General features: G+C 46.3%; 1 protein-coding gene across 2 annotated transcripts in view; it reads left to right on the forward strand.

Moving 5' to 3' along the window:
• The window catches only part of PLS3 (plastin 3), a 116074-nt gene that overhangs the window by 57893 nt on the left and 41222 nt on the right, over positions 1 to 16959 (forward strand). For both annotated transcript variants that reach the window (XM_043974260.1, XM_043974261.1), the window contains exons 2-3: positions 9681 to 9740; positions 12517 to 12607. In XM_043974260.1, coding sequence (XP_043830195.1) covers positions 12538 to 12607 — 70 coding nt within the window. In that variant the 5' untranslated portion in view covers positions 9681 to 9740; positions 12517 to 12537. The remainder of the gene's footprint in view (positions 1 to 9680; positions 9741 to 12516; positions 12608 to 16959) is intronic.

The raw sequence follows: 16959 nt of genomic DNA on the forward strand, positions 1-16959 counted from the left end.
TCCTGGGCCCTCTTCACTCTCCTGGTGACCTCATCAAGTACCGTGGGTTCATGAGAAACTCTGTTCCAGCCCCAGTCTCTCCTTTAAGCCTTTGTCCCACATGCCCAATCTTTCCATTAGTCATTTCAAACTGGATGTCCCAGAAACGTCTCAAAAATGCCTCATTCCCCAAACTTCTCTCCTGCTCTCCCCCCTCCCCCCCCCCATTTTTCCCTATTTCTTCATCCGCTCTCAGGTTGACACCCTTTGCTTCCTCCAAAGCTCTGTGTCAACTTCTGTCCTCTCACACAGTTCTCACCTTAGCCGAGGTTCTCATCACCTCTAGCCTAAATCACTGCAGCAGCCTCCTATTTGTTCTCCTTATGCCAGCCCATTCTCCATAATCTGCCAAAGGAATTTTCCTCACAGGTCTGACAGTTTGACTCTCCTAATCAAATCTAATGGCCCCCTATTACCTCTAGAATTTATATTTAACATCTCTGTTTAGCTTTTCAAGTCCTTCATGACTTGGCCCTAATTTCTCTTGTCAGTCCTATTGAACATTACTCCCTGTCCTATACTGCAGTCTAGCTTAACTGGCTTTTTTGTTCCTTCATCTCCCATCTCCCACCTCCATGCCTTTGCACCCCATGCCTGGAATGCATCTTCCTTTCAAGATGCATCCCAAGCATTGCTTTCTGTGTATTGCCTTTGCTGACTCTCCTCTGCTCCCTGCCAGCAGCTAGTCCTCTTGCTTCATCCCCAAGTACCACTACATACATATTGGTACGTATTTGCTTCAGATTTCTTCTCTACATACTTCTATATATGTCCTTTCTCTTTCCCTACTAGAGCGTAAGCTAAACTCCCTGTGAGAAGGCTTGTTTGTACGCCCAGTGTCTGGCACATAGCAGGCACCGCACTGTTTGCTGATTGGTTAATGAGGGTGGAATTGGGATCCCTTAAAGAGCCTCTTTGCAGATGGTAACCTCAAGAAATGCTATACCTGTCTTGTGGGGCTGCTGAACCCATACATACCTGGTTAGTTGGGAAGTGGACCCACCCATAACAAGGACCAAGGAGCTAGTAATCATATTAATTGCTGGCATTATGCAGCACTTTAAGATTTGCAAAGAGCTTTACATTTATCTCATTTTATCCTCACAACAATCCTATGAAGGAGGTACTATTATCCCCATTTTGCATATGAGAAAATTGAGGCAGACAGAGGTGAAATGACTTGCTCAGGGCCACATGGCCAGTAATATCCATGGCTGGATTTGAAGTCAGGGCTTCTTGACTCCAGTCCAGAGCCTTTGCTTCCCTAGAGATCTAGTTCAGCCAAAAGATGGAGGTGTCATGACCGAGGCCATATGGTGAACCAGTGGCAGTGCTCGGCCCTAGGATTGTTGTTTGTCCTTCATTATTGAAGAGGACCATGACATTGGGGTGATGTCATGACTTGCACTGAACTGGATCTAAGGGAGGGAGGGCTGTGTAAGGTTACCAGATTCACTCCCTCCTCCAGCGCCACCTGGGTGCAGTGGCAAGATATGTATCAGGATAACTGGAGATAGCCCCAGATGGCAACTGGGGTTAAGTGACTTGTTCAGGGTCACAACTAGTAAGTGTCTGAGGTGAGATTTGAGCTCAGGTCCTCCTGACTCCAGGGCTAGTGTTCTATCCACTGTGCCACCTAGTTGCCTTCTCAGTCCTAGAGAACAGGGTCAGAAGCAATGGGCAGAACTTACAGGTTTAAGCTTGATAAAGACAGGAAAAACAACTTCCTTACAATGAGAGCTGTCCAAAAGTAGAATGGGCTTCCATAGGAGATGGTGGCTTTCCCTTCAGTATAGGAGTTCAAGCAAAGGCTAGATGACCACTTTTCAGGCCTGTTATAGGGGAGACTCTTACTCAGGTAAGAGTATTACATAGGTACCTGTGTAGGGAAGAATCTTGGTGTAGTGGATAGATTACTGAATACACAGTCACAGGACCTACGTTGTGGTCCTTCCTCTATCTCATACTTGCTACTTGTCTGATCTTTGGACAAGTCATATAACTACTCTGAACCTCGGTGTCATCCTCTGTACATCTGAGGCCCTTTCCAAATCAGATGCATCCCAAGCATTGATTTCTGTGTATTGCCTTTGCAATACACAGTAAGTGTGATCCTCTGCACATCTGAGGCCCTTTCCAAATCAGAATCTGTAAGCCAGGATCACATAGCACATACTCAAATAGATGGTGGTATTATAGATTTGGACATTCTCTCCTCATCCTTCATGGTGTGCTGGAGGCCTTACTCAATTTCTCCTGACCTCTGGCTGTCCATTCGTCATATCCCACCATGTTCTCTTCCTTTCATATACTTGATAACACCCTCCACTCCTGTTCTTCATAGCTCTTCATTGATCACATGCTGCAGTCTGCACACACCCACTGTGTGCCTCTCCTTTGCCCTCTCTGTGATAATCATTTTGAATTCTTACGAGATACTGTCTTCTATGTCTTGTTGCCAGATAACAACATTGGTAGAAGGTTACTTTTGAAAAGATGGGCCTGTTCTTTTTTTCTGGGACCTTGGGGTCAGTAAGAGAGCTTTGCAATTTCCCAGCCTGCTCTACTCTCCTGTTCTACTCTGGGCGCACTCATTTTCTATTGGTCCTCTCTGTTCCAATAGATTCTATGGGGTGTCTATCCAAATGGATGTTTAATCTGGACAGTGAACATTTTTCTTCTACTTTTATGTATCCAGAATGGTCAGGCCAAATGTCTGTTCAGTCATTAAGTCAATCTCTTGAGTGGTTCCAGATCTCTGTATGGAGTACAATGTCATTTGCATTTGGATAGATTATCCATATATATCCACATATATGGTAGCATCTGGAGAACTTCACCATCCTTCAAGAAGCATCTCCTGCCTTTTGTTTGTGGCCACAAGGTCCTTGAAGGAGGTTATTTCTATTAAGTATTTGAAGGAATCTTGGATGACTTTGATTTGTGGATGGGAAACACCTCACTGTGTTGTAAAAAGAACCTGGAAGGCAGCATTTGATTCTAGTGAATCAAAGACTTTTGCTTTTTAGCAATCAATAAGCCAGAAGCACAAATGGGTAACAATGTGATCCATTGCATATAGTGCTTTCAGATGCCTGCTTGGTCCCTACTAATATTCTCACCTCATTGAGGATGCCCTTGGTTCATGTAGAAGATGACTTGAATAAAGAGTTTGGGGAGCTGACATTAGATATTTTCACATTTCCCCTTTTTAAGTGCACCTAGTGGCATTGGTGGATAGAGTGCTGAGCCTGGAGTCAGGAAGACGTCTTCCTGAGTTCAAATCTGGTGGGTGACCCTAGTAAGTAATTCACTCTGTTTGCCTCAGTTTCCCCATCTGTAAAATGAGCTGGAGAAGGAAATAGCAAACCACTCTGGTTTCTCTGCCAAGAAAACCCCAAATGAGGTCGTGAAGAGTGGGTCACAAGTGAAAAATGACTCAACAACAACAACAACAATATGATGTTGGTTTCATTCCTTTATTCAGATACCTTGCCTATTGATCCCTCACTGATCTCACCATCTCCTCTCCTCCAGCTTGGATCTCCTCTATGTACATTTAGTCCACTCCAGCTGTTTTTCCCATTTGTTCTCTTTGGGGTCATGTTACGGTTAAATGTGGTGGTTCCACTAGCTTTGATGGTGAAAGCAGTTTGTTAGAGTGCCATTTACACAGCTTTTCCTTTTTTTTTTTGCTCCATTTATTTTCCTTCCATTTTTGTCCTCAATATCCATGCAATGACTTTACTTCGTTTGGATCTCTTCTCAAACTTTCTTCAACCTGGTGTCACTTTCCAAGTAAGCGGGAATAAAGGGGAAAAGAGCATGGGGTAAAGGGTAGCATCAGCCTATTGTAGGCAATACAGTTATACAGAAGCCATCAATGAAAAAACAGCCACTGAGTCAGGTGCTGTCCCTTGGTAGACTGTATGCTGTCAGACCCTAGAGATAATTCCTGGTCCAGGGAAGGCTCCACACCATCTTGGATCCTGAAGAGTTTGGAGGAAGGAGTAGGGTGGGTTCACTACACCCCCTTTTCTGCTTTCTCTTCTGCTGACACCTTCTTGAAAAAGAAGCCCATAGTGCACACTATGTGTTCTAGTGTTCTCTTGCTCTGGTTTCTAGGCCCACAAATCACTAAGTCAGGAGGGATTCCTTTAGGCTCCTTTTTAAGAGCAGCCATTTCCAAGATTCCATTAAGGCCGTCTATAATCCAGCCCTTATGTGACTCCTGTCAAGGCCATTTTTCTTCCTTGAAGAATCCTAAGCTCACATATTTAGTGTTGGGACTGTGGAGGTTCTCTCAGCCCAGTTAGAATGAGCTTCTTAAGAACAATTTTCTTAGCACAGTAGTTGGCACAGAGCCTCTGCCTAATAAATGCTTTTTCATTCATTCATCTTGTCCAACCATGTCATTTTAAGAAAGGAGGAAACCGAGGCTCGGAGAGCTAACTCAAGGCCTTACGGGTAGTGGCATAACTGGGGTTTGAATGGACGCCCTATGACTCCCAAACCAGCACTGGTGGGGTGGGTGTGGAAAAACCTCCCCAAAGTAAGTGTGAATCACAAAGATGCTTTCTTTGAGTGCCCAGGGATTAGATTGCCATTTCCTCTCAGTTGTTAGCAGTGATCCGGTGGGGAGAGGTTCTTCATGGTCCTTAGGAGTTGAAGAGGTGAAATTGAGCAATACTAAATATGGTGCATAAGGCACCCTGTGAATCATGGCATTAATGGGGAAGGCTGTACTTTGGGAGAGGACGCTCATGACAATAGTTGACATTCTGATAGGCTTTAACATTTACACAGTGCTTTATAGATATTATCTTATTTGAGCCTTACAACAATTCTGTGAGGGTAGGTGGATAATTTCGCAGATAAGGAAGCTGTCTGTCCAGGGTAACATGGCTTATGTGAGAGGGAGGATCTGAATTTGTGTCCAGTCGATGCTGAGGCCACCACTTCATCTGCCCCATTACTCTGCTTCTCACTAGAATTTGCTTCTTTTTCCCAGTCTCATTTGTGCCTCTGAGCTCTTGGTTGTTTCAGTGAAGGTTACTTTGGAACACGACTTAAATGAATCTAAACTACTTGAAACTTTTCTTTTCCAGAGCTTATGTTTCTGTGCTTTCACCAAGCACTAGTTAAGTGCCTGCTGTGTGCTGGGCACTGGGAATACCAAAATAGAAACAACATGGAACCTACTGAGGTGTGGGGCACAAATGATATGAGAAAATTCAAGTGAGGAAGCTGATATTTGCCCAAGGGAATCAGGGAAGGCTTCATGGAGAAGGGAGCCCCTGAATAGACTTTAAAGAAAGGAAGGACTTTGACAGATGCAGTCTGTGGGTAGGTGGATTGCCCATTTCAGACCTAGGGAATGACATGAGCAGAGTCATTGAGTTGGACAAGAAAAGCAAAGGCACTGAGACAGGAAAGAGCAAGAGAAGAATGGGAAAGAGAGACTTACCTCCATTTCACTAGAATGTAGAACACATGAAGGGGAGAAGTATGAAATCTGGATTAATTGGAGCCATCCTGTGGAACATCTTGAAGTCCAGGATCAAGAGTTAAGACTTGGGGGCAGCTAGGTGGCACAGTGGATAAAGCACATGCCCTGGATTCAGGAGGACCTGAGTTCAAATCCAGCCTCAGACACTTGGCACTCACTATGCGACCCTGGGCAAGTCACTTAACCCTCATTGCCCCACCAAAAAAACCCCAAAACCAAAAAACAAGAAAGAAAAAAGGAAAAGAGAAAGAAAAGAAATAAAAGGGAAAAACTTTAAAAGAGTTAAGACTTTATTCAGAAAGCCATGGGGAGCCATTGAAGGATTGGGAGGATCTAGGAAAATTACCTGGGCAGTTATGTGAAAAGTAGATTAAAGAAGGTACAGAATGATGTCATGGAGGCCAGTTATTACATTAGTTTTATTTTATTTTTATTTATTTGTTTGTTTTTGGTGGGGGCAATGAGAGTTTAAGTGACTTGCCCAGGGTCACACAGCTCCTAAGTGTCAAGTGTCTGAGGCCAAATTTGAATTCAGGTCCTCCTGAATCCAGGGCCAGTGCTTTATCCACTCCGCCACCTAGCTGCCCCTATCATAGTAGTTTTAGCAGTAGGATTTGGAATGGAGTGGTTTCATAGAATCACAAAATCATGAAACTTGAGAGTTAGAAGGGGCTCTCAGTCAGCCACCTAGTCCAGCCCCCTCCTGTTACAGAGGGGGAAACTGAGACCAAGGTCACAAATTGGCTCATACATTTAGAGCCTGAAGGACCTCAGAAGCCAGTTAGTCCAGCTTGCTTATTTCCCAGAGTGGGACAGAGAGGGAAAATGACCTGGGATTTGACTGCAAGTCTTCTAAACTCCAAATCCAGAGTGTGAGCTGAATGTCCACATAGAGACATTTCGTAAAGGAGCTTGGGCAAGAGGTTGGGGGGGGGAATGTGAGTTTCACCCTTGGCATCCTTATCTGACCTGGTTAGCAGCCGCCCTTCACAAATACTACTCTTGACTGCCTGGAATAGGTGAGGCAGGATGCTCTAGAGCTCTGTGTGGACAATGAGGGCATCCCCCAGAGAGGCTGGTAGCCTTTTAAGACACCTCAGTGACTTCTGGGGGGAGGAGAATCTTGGAGAGAGAGGCCCGATATTTGCTCTTCCTAACTTTGATTTTCACTTGTGTCCAGTAAACAAGCAGATCTATCGCCCAGTTGATGATGTGGGCTATACCAGCCCAGGTCTAGACCGAATTCCCATTGCTGTCCATTTACACCCTGTATCTTGTCCCTGCTTCCTTTCCCCAAATAGAAGGGCAGAAACAAAGAACTGGAGTCAATTTGTAATTCTCCAAGTTTGACCTTGGGCAAGTCACTTCCCCACATCTGGGCCTCATTCTCCCAGTCTATAAAGTTGAGAGCTTGGACAGGCTTTCAAGGTCTCTTCCAGTTTTTGAATCTCTTACTGAGGTTCTGAGCATCTCGAGTGTGCCGCATTTGGAGTCAGAGGAGGTGACTTCAAATTCAGGCTCTGTCATTGCTTTATTTGTGTGACCTTGGGCAAATAAATTCCTTCCCCTTTTAGAACCTCAGTTTCCTCATATGTAAACTGAAGGACTAGACAGCCTCTGAGGACACAAAAAATCTGTGATTTTACTCACTGGGCACATCATAATGGCCAGTTCCTTCCTTTTCCCTGCCCCCCACCCCCACCCCAGTCATCAACACACAAAGAAAAGAACCCAACCTTTCCAAAACTGGTCTTCTGAAATTTGAGTTATGGTTTCAGAGAGGGTAGAAAGGTGTATATTTCTCAGGAGGAATTTGTGCTCAGGATGTATGAAGGCTAGCTAGCCTAGCAGTGGTTTCTTAATTGCTGTATTGTTAGCCAAACCAAACCCGTCATTAGGGATGACTTCATAGCCAAACCATTCCTCCTGGGTGACGCCCTGAAGTTGTGCCCACTTGTCCACCATATCCTTTCCTGAAAAGTAAACACTTTCTGTTTTCTTTGGGACTCTTCTCTTATTTGAATGTCTTTTTCTTTCCCCCGTCTGTAGGTTGTCTGGGAAGGAGATATTTTCCCCCTGTTTTCTTTCCATTCTCTCCCCCCACCCCCTTGCCTTTTTTTTGGAGGGAGGGCAGAGCAATGAGGGTTAAGTGACTTGCCCAGGGTCACACAGCTAGTAAGTGTCAAGTGTCTGAGGCCAGATTTGAACTCAGGTCCTTCTGAATCCAAGGCCTGTGCAAGTCCACTGCAGCACCACCTAGCTGCCCCCTTGCTTTTTTACATAGAGAAGAGGAAGGTGGTGTGTGTGTGTGTGTGTGTGTGTGTGTGTGTGTGTGAATGTGATGAACCATCTATATGGGATCAGAATGCTCGACCCTCCAAGTGTGGCAGAATTCTTGGTCTGTCTTTGGGCCTAGGATCATTGATGACTTCCACATCCCTGGGATCCTATAGCTGGAAAGAATCGCAGAGGCCTTTGAGCACAAGCCCCTGCTCTCATCTGTGAGATGAGGCCCAGAAAGGCAGAGGTGTTACCTCCTGCTGGCCATTTGCCCTTCCCCCTCTCTGTGTCTACACGCACTGTCCTGGTGCTTCCTTCCCTTCTCTCTCAGTCCTGGGGGGTGGGCTGGGCCTGGGGGAAGCCTTCTTCTTCACCTCTTCCTGACCAAGCTGTTGTTGCTGCTTGCTGACCGGCCTGTAGTTTGTCCCTCACGGTCTATGACCATCCCAGGAGGTGGATGGGATTGTTAATATCACATCCCCATTTTGGGGGATGAATCAGAGGTGGAGAGAGGTTCTGGCTTGGCCACGGTCCACATCCAGGTACACAGAGGTTGGAGAAGAATTGGAAAGCAAGTCTTCACATAGTTCAGTGGAGAGAAGGCTGAATTTGTAGTAAGAGGCCTTGGGTTCAAATTTGGACCCTACCTTTGACTGCCTGTGTGACTGTGGCCAAGTCCCATCCCTCTCTCAGGGCCCCGGCCTTGGGACTCACTTGTGTGTTGTTTGCATTCTGCTGTGTATACCATCACTTGGTAAAGTGGGAAGAACGCTAGACTTGGAATCAGGATAGTCTTGGGTTTGAATTCTACCCCAGACACTTACTAATTGTGGGACAGCTGGACAAGGCATAGGATCAGAGCATCACAGATGAAAGCTGGAAGGGCTCTTAGAGCCATTAAATCCAACCCCATTATTTTACAGATGAAGAAGCTGAGGCCCACAGAGGTTAAATGACTTACCTAGCTGGAGGCAGCTAGGTGGTACAATGGATAGAGAGCTGGGTCTGGAGTCAGGAAGATCTGAGTTCAAATCCAGTCTCAGACACTTCCTAGCTGTGTGACCCTGGGCAAGTCACTTAATCTCTGCCTCAGTTTCCTCAACTGTAAAATGGAGATAATAATAGAGTTGCCTTTTCCTTCTTGCCCAGGACCACATAGCTTGGAGGTGTCTGAGGCTGGCTTTGAAGCCAGGTCTTCCTGACTCTGAGGCCTGCACTCTCTCTTTGCCTTTCTCACCTAAGTAATTGCGATAATAATCACTGGGAGATAATCTGAGTTTGTAAACTCTACTACCCCAATCTCAGCTAAGAATCTTATTTTGGTAGCAAAAGGAATGTGGATTGGGGACTGGCGAGGTCTGGTTTCAAATCCCAGTACTAGCACTCAGTGGCATATGATGTGACCTGGAGTGAATGCCCTGATTTTCCCAGTGGTAAAGTGCGGCTGAGAGCAGCCCTGTATGCCCATTCAGGCTGTGGTGGTCATCGGTGCTTTCTCCCTCCTTGGGCCTGGTAAAAGCCTTCAACTTTGTTGGCAGCAGTGGAGTCTAATTTGAATCCTGAGTGTCAGAGCAAGAGAAAGGCCTTTGGGTTTTTTGTTTTGTTTTATTTTTCTGGGGGAAAATTGAACTTATCCAGTGTTTCCCACCATAGGGATTCTGGGGTGCGTTTAGGGGTGGGAGATACAATCGTGGTTCCTAGTTTGATGAGAAGAATTCTAACTACTAACAGCAGAAGCAGCGAGGCTGATGCTGTGGTTCCAGAAGTTGAAGGGCTTCTCGGGGGCTATATTGTGGGACATAGGGGAACTTGAGCCTCCCTCTCTTAGCAGATGTCTTTCTTTAATTTTTAGGTCCTGGGATTACCTTGAAGGCTCACCCCCCTGGTGCTCATCTGCTTCTGGAGCAAAAAGGTAAGAACTTTTTCAAAGCGTCAGAATCGTGGTATTGTTGTCTTTCTTATCTAGATTTTAGTGGCCGAGGCTCAGAGAGGTCAGGTCTCACGGGATCAGAGGTCCTTCCAAATGGAGGCTCAGAGACGCTGTGTGTGATGTCTGTGGTCGCACAGTGAAGGCCACGATCACACGCTTCTTATTTTTAATATCAGAGGCAGGCTGTGAGGCCAGTGGTCTGTTCCCTTGAAACTAATGACAGTTTCATCATCTTACTTATGTGAGGCCTCTCTGGTTGTGGCCTCTCTGCCTTTTCTCTAAGTCTTCATCAAGGGGAATGCCCTTTTCTGACCCTCCTCGAGCTCCTTGGGTGGGTGGGGGCCTTCCTGGCTTTTTCTTTGTAAGCCTAGCGTTTAGTACACAACTCAACCTCTAGATAGTAAGCACTTCCTACTGGAGCACCAACTGCCCCAGTGGGCCCGGCACAGAATGGGGCCTCAAGGGAGTAAGTTCCTATTATAGGCCACCAAATTCCACATAACGCCCATCAGGTGTTTCCTACAGGTCCAGCTGCATGTTACAGGCCAAGTTGTCCACAGTAGCAGAGAACGAGTGAAGCATGGTGCCCTTTGTGGTTCTGGTGTCAGGGACAGTCCTCTCTTGGTCTAATTCTAGTCTATGGTGTGATGATGACCACTGCGATTATGTGAAAATAGGGACTCTCCCAAGGTGGGCTGGGGACATGGCAGGGGGTGAGCTGCGCCACCTGTCTCGAGGAAGAGGGATTCCACATGTTTTGCTAGGGCAGAGCCAAGGGCGGTGGTGGATGAACATTTGGCAGGGTGGAAGGAAGACATTGTCCCAGGAGGCTCCAACCTAACCCTTTAAAATACTTATCTCAGTGTTGACTCACTCTCAATGCAAATTTAGCCAAGTGACAGGTTAGGTGACATGCCGGAAAACTTCCCTGTATCCTAGGTGTCGTACTTCTGAAGGTGTTTGGGGTGCCATTTGCAGATGTAGGCAAGAGCCAGAATGAGGAAAGCACTCTCTGTCCGCTCTCAGCATCGGTGGAAGGAAAGGGATGGGCCACCGGCCCCACCCTCATGAGCGCCTTCCACTGAGGATCTCCTGGGGTTGCAGAGAGCTCCCCCTCCAAGGACAGTTTTCTCCCATCAAGTTTATATTGGCCTCCTGGCACCTTCTACCCGTCAGAGGGGAGAAAGTAGTGAAGGTTTCAGATGCATCCTCAGAGTCTGCTTGCTGGGAGAGGGGGCATGGGGCTGGACTCCAGCTGGAGAGCTGCCTGGGGCATGTAGCTACATGGCAGGGGCAGAACCCAGGCCTCCCTTATGCTAGGAACATCCATCTGGCCACTGCCGGGAGGCTTCTCGGAGCCTTTTGGTCATAGGCACATGGATTCAGAGCTGAAAGGGATCCCGGGGTGCAAGGGGTGGGGGTGGGGGGTGCTGACTTAGGAAACCAAAAAATCACAGTATCTAGGCTGCGCATTATAGTTTTGTTTATTTTGTCAAGCATTTTCCAGCCACGTTTTCATCTGGTTTCTGGCCCTGGTGGCCCTGTGTTTGATCTGGGCCATCAACCCCTTGAATTTTACAGCTTCAGAAACTAGAGTCCTAAGTGGCAAAGGGACTTGCCCAGGGTCATTCAGGGAGTAATCAGCAGAGCTCCCAGGACACTTAACTTCCTGTTCTTTCTCTCCCCTCCCCTTTTGCATCTCAGTTGGACAAATCTTGTCTGCATAGGGCTGGTTGTATGCGGTCTCCCCCATTAGACTGGGAACTCCTTAAAAGGAGGGACCAGTATCTATCTGTCTATCTGCCTCTTTACACCCCCAGCAGTTAGCGCAGTGCCTGGCCCCTACCTAGGCACTCACCTCCTTGACTTGACTTAAACTAGCCCAATTGTCTAAAGAACAGGTTTCCATTTTAGACTTACCTCTATCACAGGACCCCACCCCCTATCCCCCCCGTCTTCCAGACAGGGAGGATGCCAAGAGTAGGGTCCAATTTGGAGGTAGTGGGGCCTCAAAGGAAGGAGCTGAGTAGGTTATGTGAGGGGGGGGGGTCAAAGAGGGGGCCTGGGAGGCTTCTCACCGCATTCCAAAGCCAATGAGCAATGACTTGTCTATTGTCACCCCTTTTCCCACCCCACCCCCATTAGTAAGCCATCGAGAGTTGGCAGTATGCTACTAGAAAGGGAATATTTTGAAGGTGAACAATTGAATATGGCCCAATGGAACAAATGAGATCATAATGCATGAGTCACTCTGGCACATGTAACTAAGCACAAGGATTAGGGGTTGGTGCTTACCTCTACTTCCTGGCATTGCTGGGCACCTCTGGCCATCTAGTACTTTTAGCCAATAAATGCTGGCTTTACCCTTTGGAGAAAGTAGCTTTCTGGGGGAGGTGTGGAATGCAGTCATGGACCCTTTACACACACAGCTCCCGTTGGCCTTGTTGGCCTTGTTAAGACAGGGACCTTTTATCCTGATGGAGGTGTTAATATTTTGCCATCAGATTCAGACTGTGTGTGTATGTATACGTGTGAGTGACAGAGAGAGGGGAAAAGAGAGAAGGCCCAAAGGTCAGATTGGCCTTACCAGCTTTGGGATCCTGGGCAACTCACTTGACTTTTGGGATAATTAATAACCCTTATAAAACTGACATCACAGGCTTATTACAGGAGCCTTAGGCAATTAAAAACCAATAAAACACCAAAACTAACCAAGCCAACAAACGGCTAATTTTGGAACTTTGTGATTTCCCTGCAGATTTTTTTCTTGGTTGATGAGATGGCTAGTTCCACACAACAGATTTCCAAAGATGAGCTTGAAGAACTGAAGGAGGCCTTTGCAAAAGTTGGTGAGTCATTCTGGGAAATATGGTTCGGCGTCTCACATTTGTGTGTCTCAATATAGACATAACCAGGGCAGTTAGGTGGCACAGTGGATAAAGCACCGGCCCTGGATTCAGGAGGACCCGAGTTTAAATCAGGCCTCAGATACTTGACACTTACTAGGTGCTTGACCCTCATTGCCCCCCCCCCCCCAAATAGACACAATTGGGCCATCACTGCTCCTTATAGCAACTTGACTGGAAATGGAGGGAGCAGAGGTTTTGTATAAGCAAGTCTGGTGGCATTGGCTCTTCCTTCAGTTGCCCCTCACCCCCCATATATATATAATCTACTATCTCACCAACTCTCTTAGGATATTGCAATAGACTTCTGTGTAGCCTCCCTGCCCCTTCTCTCCCCTCTCCAATTCTTCTTTCACATAGCTGCCAAAATAATTGTGATAAGGCACAGGTCTGACCCTTTTCCTAGCTAGGCAGCTAGGTAGCATAACAGAGAGAACACAATAATATCTCTACCAGGGAAACAAAGTGCCTACTATGTACCAGAAACTGTGCTAAGTGCTTTATGCTTATCTCATTTGATTCTCACAACAACCCTGCAAGGTGAGGTTCTCCATTAGGATTGCCATCTTACACATGAGGAAACTGAGGCAAACAGGTTCAGTCATTTGCCCAGGGTCATATATACCTAGTAAGTGTCTGAAGCAGAAATTGAATTCAGGTCTTCCCAAAGCTCAGTGCACGTGAAGCAGTGGGCAAACTGTCTCTTGGCTGTGGATTTTAGATGAGATAATATTTGTAAAGCATTACATCAATTCTAGTATTTTTTTTTAGAAGTCCTATAGTTTTGGGCCACTAGGTATTAGAGTCAACATGAACACATTGGTCTGTGTGCTTCCAGTCTTTGGTAACAGTGACATCCTTCGCAAAGAAAGACCAGTAGTAGTCTGCCCCTGGATTGTCCACTGAGGCTCCACCTCTCTCCACTTTCTGTGGAGTCTAAGGCTTTTTTTTTTTTTTTTTGGCCAAATGATTAGTCTAGCATTAGGCACCATTCTAAGAGATTAGGAAACCCCATCTGGCCGAAGGCTTACCCTCTGAAGAGGCTCCGCATCTTGAATTGCTGTGGAAAGGTAGAGAAATGCTGAGTAGCATGACTTTGCACATTGAAATGAAGCAGAATCGAATGAGAGATAAGAGGGAACTTTAGATGTCATCTGGCACAATGTGAAAGGATGAAAATCCTTTCCTCACTCTCCTACCTCTCCCATCAGAATGACTACTCACCTCTTCCTCTCCCAGCATCCTTAGAGGCTGATCTATCTGGGCTTCCTCCCCTGGAACTGAGGGAGCCTTTTCATTGTATCACAGGAAGCAGACCTTGGCCGGAAGGGTAAGAATGATCACAGTGGCTATTTCTATAGCATCTTCAGGTCTGCCAAGTGCTTTGTGTACACTATCTAATTGGAGTAGCCCCTGTCTCACAGGGCTGTTATATTATCCCTATTTTTACAGATGACAAAACCAAGATTCAGAGGTTAAGTGACTTTGATAAAGTCACATAGCTGCTAAGTTGGTAGAGCCAAAATAGGAAATGCATGAAATATTCATTTTTCTGGGAAAAGAGGCCTCAAGTACAGAAATGGGCCTTCTCTATCTTCTTCAGCCTTTAGAGACCCCAGCTAATGGGACTTAAGGAAAACCTTTGGGATGCTAAGGTTGGTTGAGAGCTTGTGAAACCTACCACAAGTGCCCCATCTTTGGTGGGATTTGGTTAAAAAAAGCAAAACAATCCAAAAACACCAATAACAACAAAAACCCAGATAGTGAGTCAGAGCCAGGAGCTCTAGGTTCGAGTCCCAGCCTGACCCTGTCAACCTCTTGGGACCTTATTAAAACAGGAGGGGTTTGGACTCCTAAGACTTTCTGGCTCTTAATCTGGGATAATGGAGTTGGCCCCTTGACATCCTGGGAAGCTCTAAGTTATGGCTCACACTAGACTTTCTTCCAGAGATCTCACTTATTGGGAGCTCAGGATCAATTTCCAACTCGCCTGTGGGCTTGACTCCTCAGATCATTTTGAAAGCAGAGGCTGGGTCTCCTCTCATCTTGCATTGTTGCTCACAAACCCAGAATCTAGTTAATTCAAAGTCTAGCCCCAGAGGAGGTGCATAAGGGACCTTCATTTGGTTTAACTCTAAGGGAGTTAAATGTTCTTAGAACTTAGCCTAGGATAGGCTAGGTGAGGTCTGTCAGCTGGGCCTTTGTTAAATTGACTAGTAGAAGAACGCACTCTAAAAGCCTTTGGCACAATTCGAGGGATTTGGGCCTTGCCCACCTCCTCGGTCTGTGGATTTGCCTTTGATTGAATGGGCTTTGTCTTCTTGGTGGCTCCAAAGCAGGTAGGCAGAGGTCAGAGATGGGATGGAAAACCTTCATGTGGTGAAAACTTCGCAAAGCTCAAAATTCAATTTCTTTGCTTGAACAGGATGATTTTTTTTGGGGGGGGGGAAGGAAGAATGGGATGGGAGTGGTTAACCCACCCAATGTGGGTTTCTTTAAAAAAAATTAAATGTTTTTATCCATCCATCCATCTAGTCAACTAAATTTGCTTAGGAAGTAATGAAAAGAGCAGAGCCTGGATATGAATGTGTCCTGTTCTACCCTTAGTAAAGCGTAGTCATTTTAGCTGGGCCTTGGTTTCTTCCTTGTACCAGATGACATCTAAAGTTCCCTCTTATCTCTCATTCGATTCTGCTTCATTTCAATGTGCAAAGTGTTCTAACACTTTGTCAGTCATTTCATTGTTGTGACACGCTCTCCGCTGACTCGCATGGCATCCCTGCCCTTCATGCCATTATCCCATCTCACCATTGGAGTCTTGGGGTTGAAGCTTTTCACTGGATTGATGAGCCTTGTGTAAAGCTTGGAAGAGCCCTTCCCCTTGTCCACCCTGCTAGTGGCAGCTCACTTTCTCAATAGTCCCATTTTGGTCCTTCGATAGCTTCCTCATTATTTGGACTGGACCTGGGATCTCATTGGTATAGGAAACTTTAGGTAAGTAAAGAAACGTACCTCTACCAATGCAGATGGGCAACTGGTCCGCAACTTGGTCTCTTAGAGATCTGCCTCTTAAAGTCAGGGCTTGTTTTTTGTTTTGTTTTGTTTTTTTTTGCGGGGCAATGAGGGTTAAGTGACTTGCCCAGGGTCACACAGAAAGTCAGGGCTTGTTGACTTGGAGGCCAGCACTTTGACCATGCCATCTCTTCACTTCTCCTTTCTACTTTAATGCTCATCTCCTTCCTACAAAAAGGGAAGTGAGCTCAACGTAATGCAGAGGCAGCAAACTTGTGGGCGCACAGACTAACACCTAGTGGGGAAATGTTCATTTGGGGTTTTCTAAGTCAGTATGGGATGCGGTTTCTACTTGACTTTTTTTTTTTTTGTGGGGCAATGAGGGTTAAGTGACTTGCCTAAGGTTACACAGCTAGTAAGTGTCAGGTGTCTGAGGTCAGATTTGAACTCAGGTCCTCCTGAATTCAGGGCTGGTGCTTCATCCATTGTGCCATGACAACCCTGTATAATAGAATGAGACCTAGGCCTCGGTTTCCCCAACAGGTAAAGCAAAAGGGTGGGAGTAGATGGTCCCTAAGGTACTTTCTGGGACTGATAATCTCTCATCTTAAAATACCTGTTAAATGCTGCAGGGACATCAACGTACTGAACCCTGAAGGTTTTTCTCATGGGGGAAGGTTACGCTGGGCTATCTGACCATGCCAGGGATGGCTTGCTGTGGCTTTTCTCAGGGATAGGTTCCTGCCCTACAGATAAATGGTTAAGACTGAACTGTTTTGGCTATTTGCTTTGTCTTTATCCCAGGAACATCTCTTTTCACGCTTCCCATTAGATAAAAACTCTGTAAGGATGAGGCCACAGCAGACCCTGGGGATGTAATTCTGGGACTCTTGCATTAGTCCAGGTCCGTCACTTGCCAGGTGATTGGAAATAGGCCTCCTTAGTCAGGTGACAAAATCCTTTGGGGGACTGGTGGGAAGTGAGGGGAACTAGGAAGCCCCGTGCATGGAGGTGGTTTTATCTCACAGCTTCCTCCTTCCCATTAACTCCTAGGCTTTTGTGTTTGCCTTTGGGTGAGGAAGGGGAGGCTCCCCCACACTCAGCCCCTCTGAATGTATGAACTTCATGCTTGCTGCTGGCATTTAGCCATCTGATCTTGCCTGATTTTTAGATGCTTGGGGGGAGCCATCATGGAACTTGGTTCTCCCATAGTGGGCCTAGTCTGTCTTCAGCTGCTACTTCTGTTTTCTGGAGTGGGCTCCCTCAACCAGAGGCAGAGACTG

The sequence above is a fragment of the Dromiciops gliroides genome, chromosome X, assembly GCF_019393635.1.
Source record: "Dromiciops gliroides isolate mDroGli1 chromosome X, mDroGli1.pri, whole genome shotgun sequence".
NCBI lineage: Eukaryota > Metazoa > Chordata > Mammalia > Microbiotheria > Microbiotheriidae > Dromiciops > Dromiciops gliroides.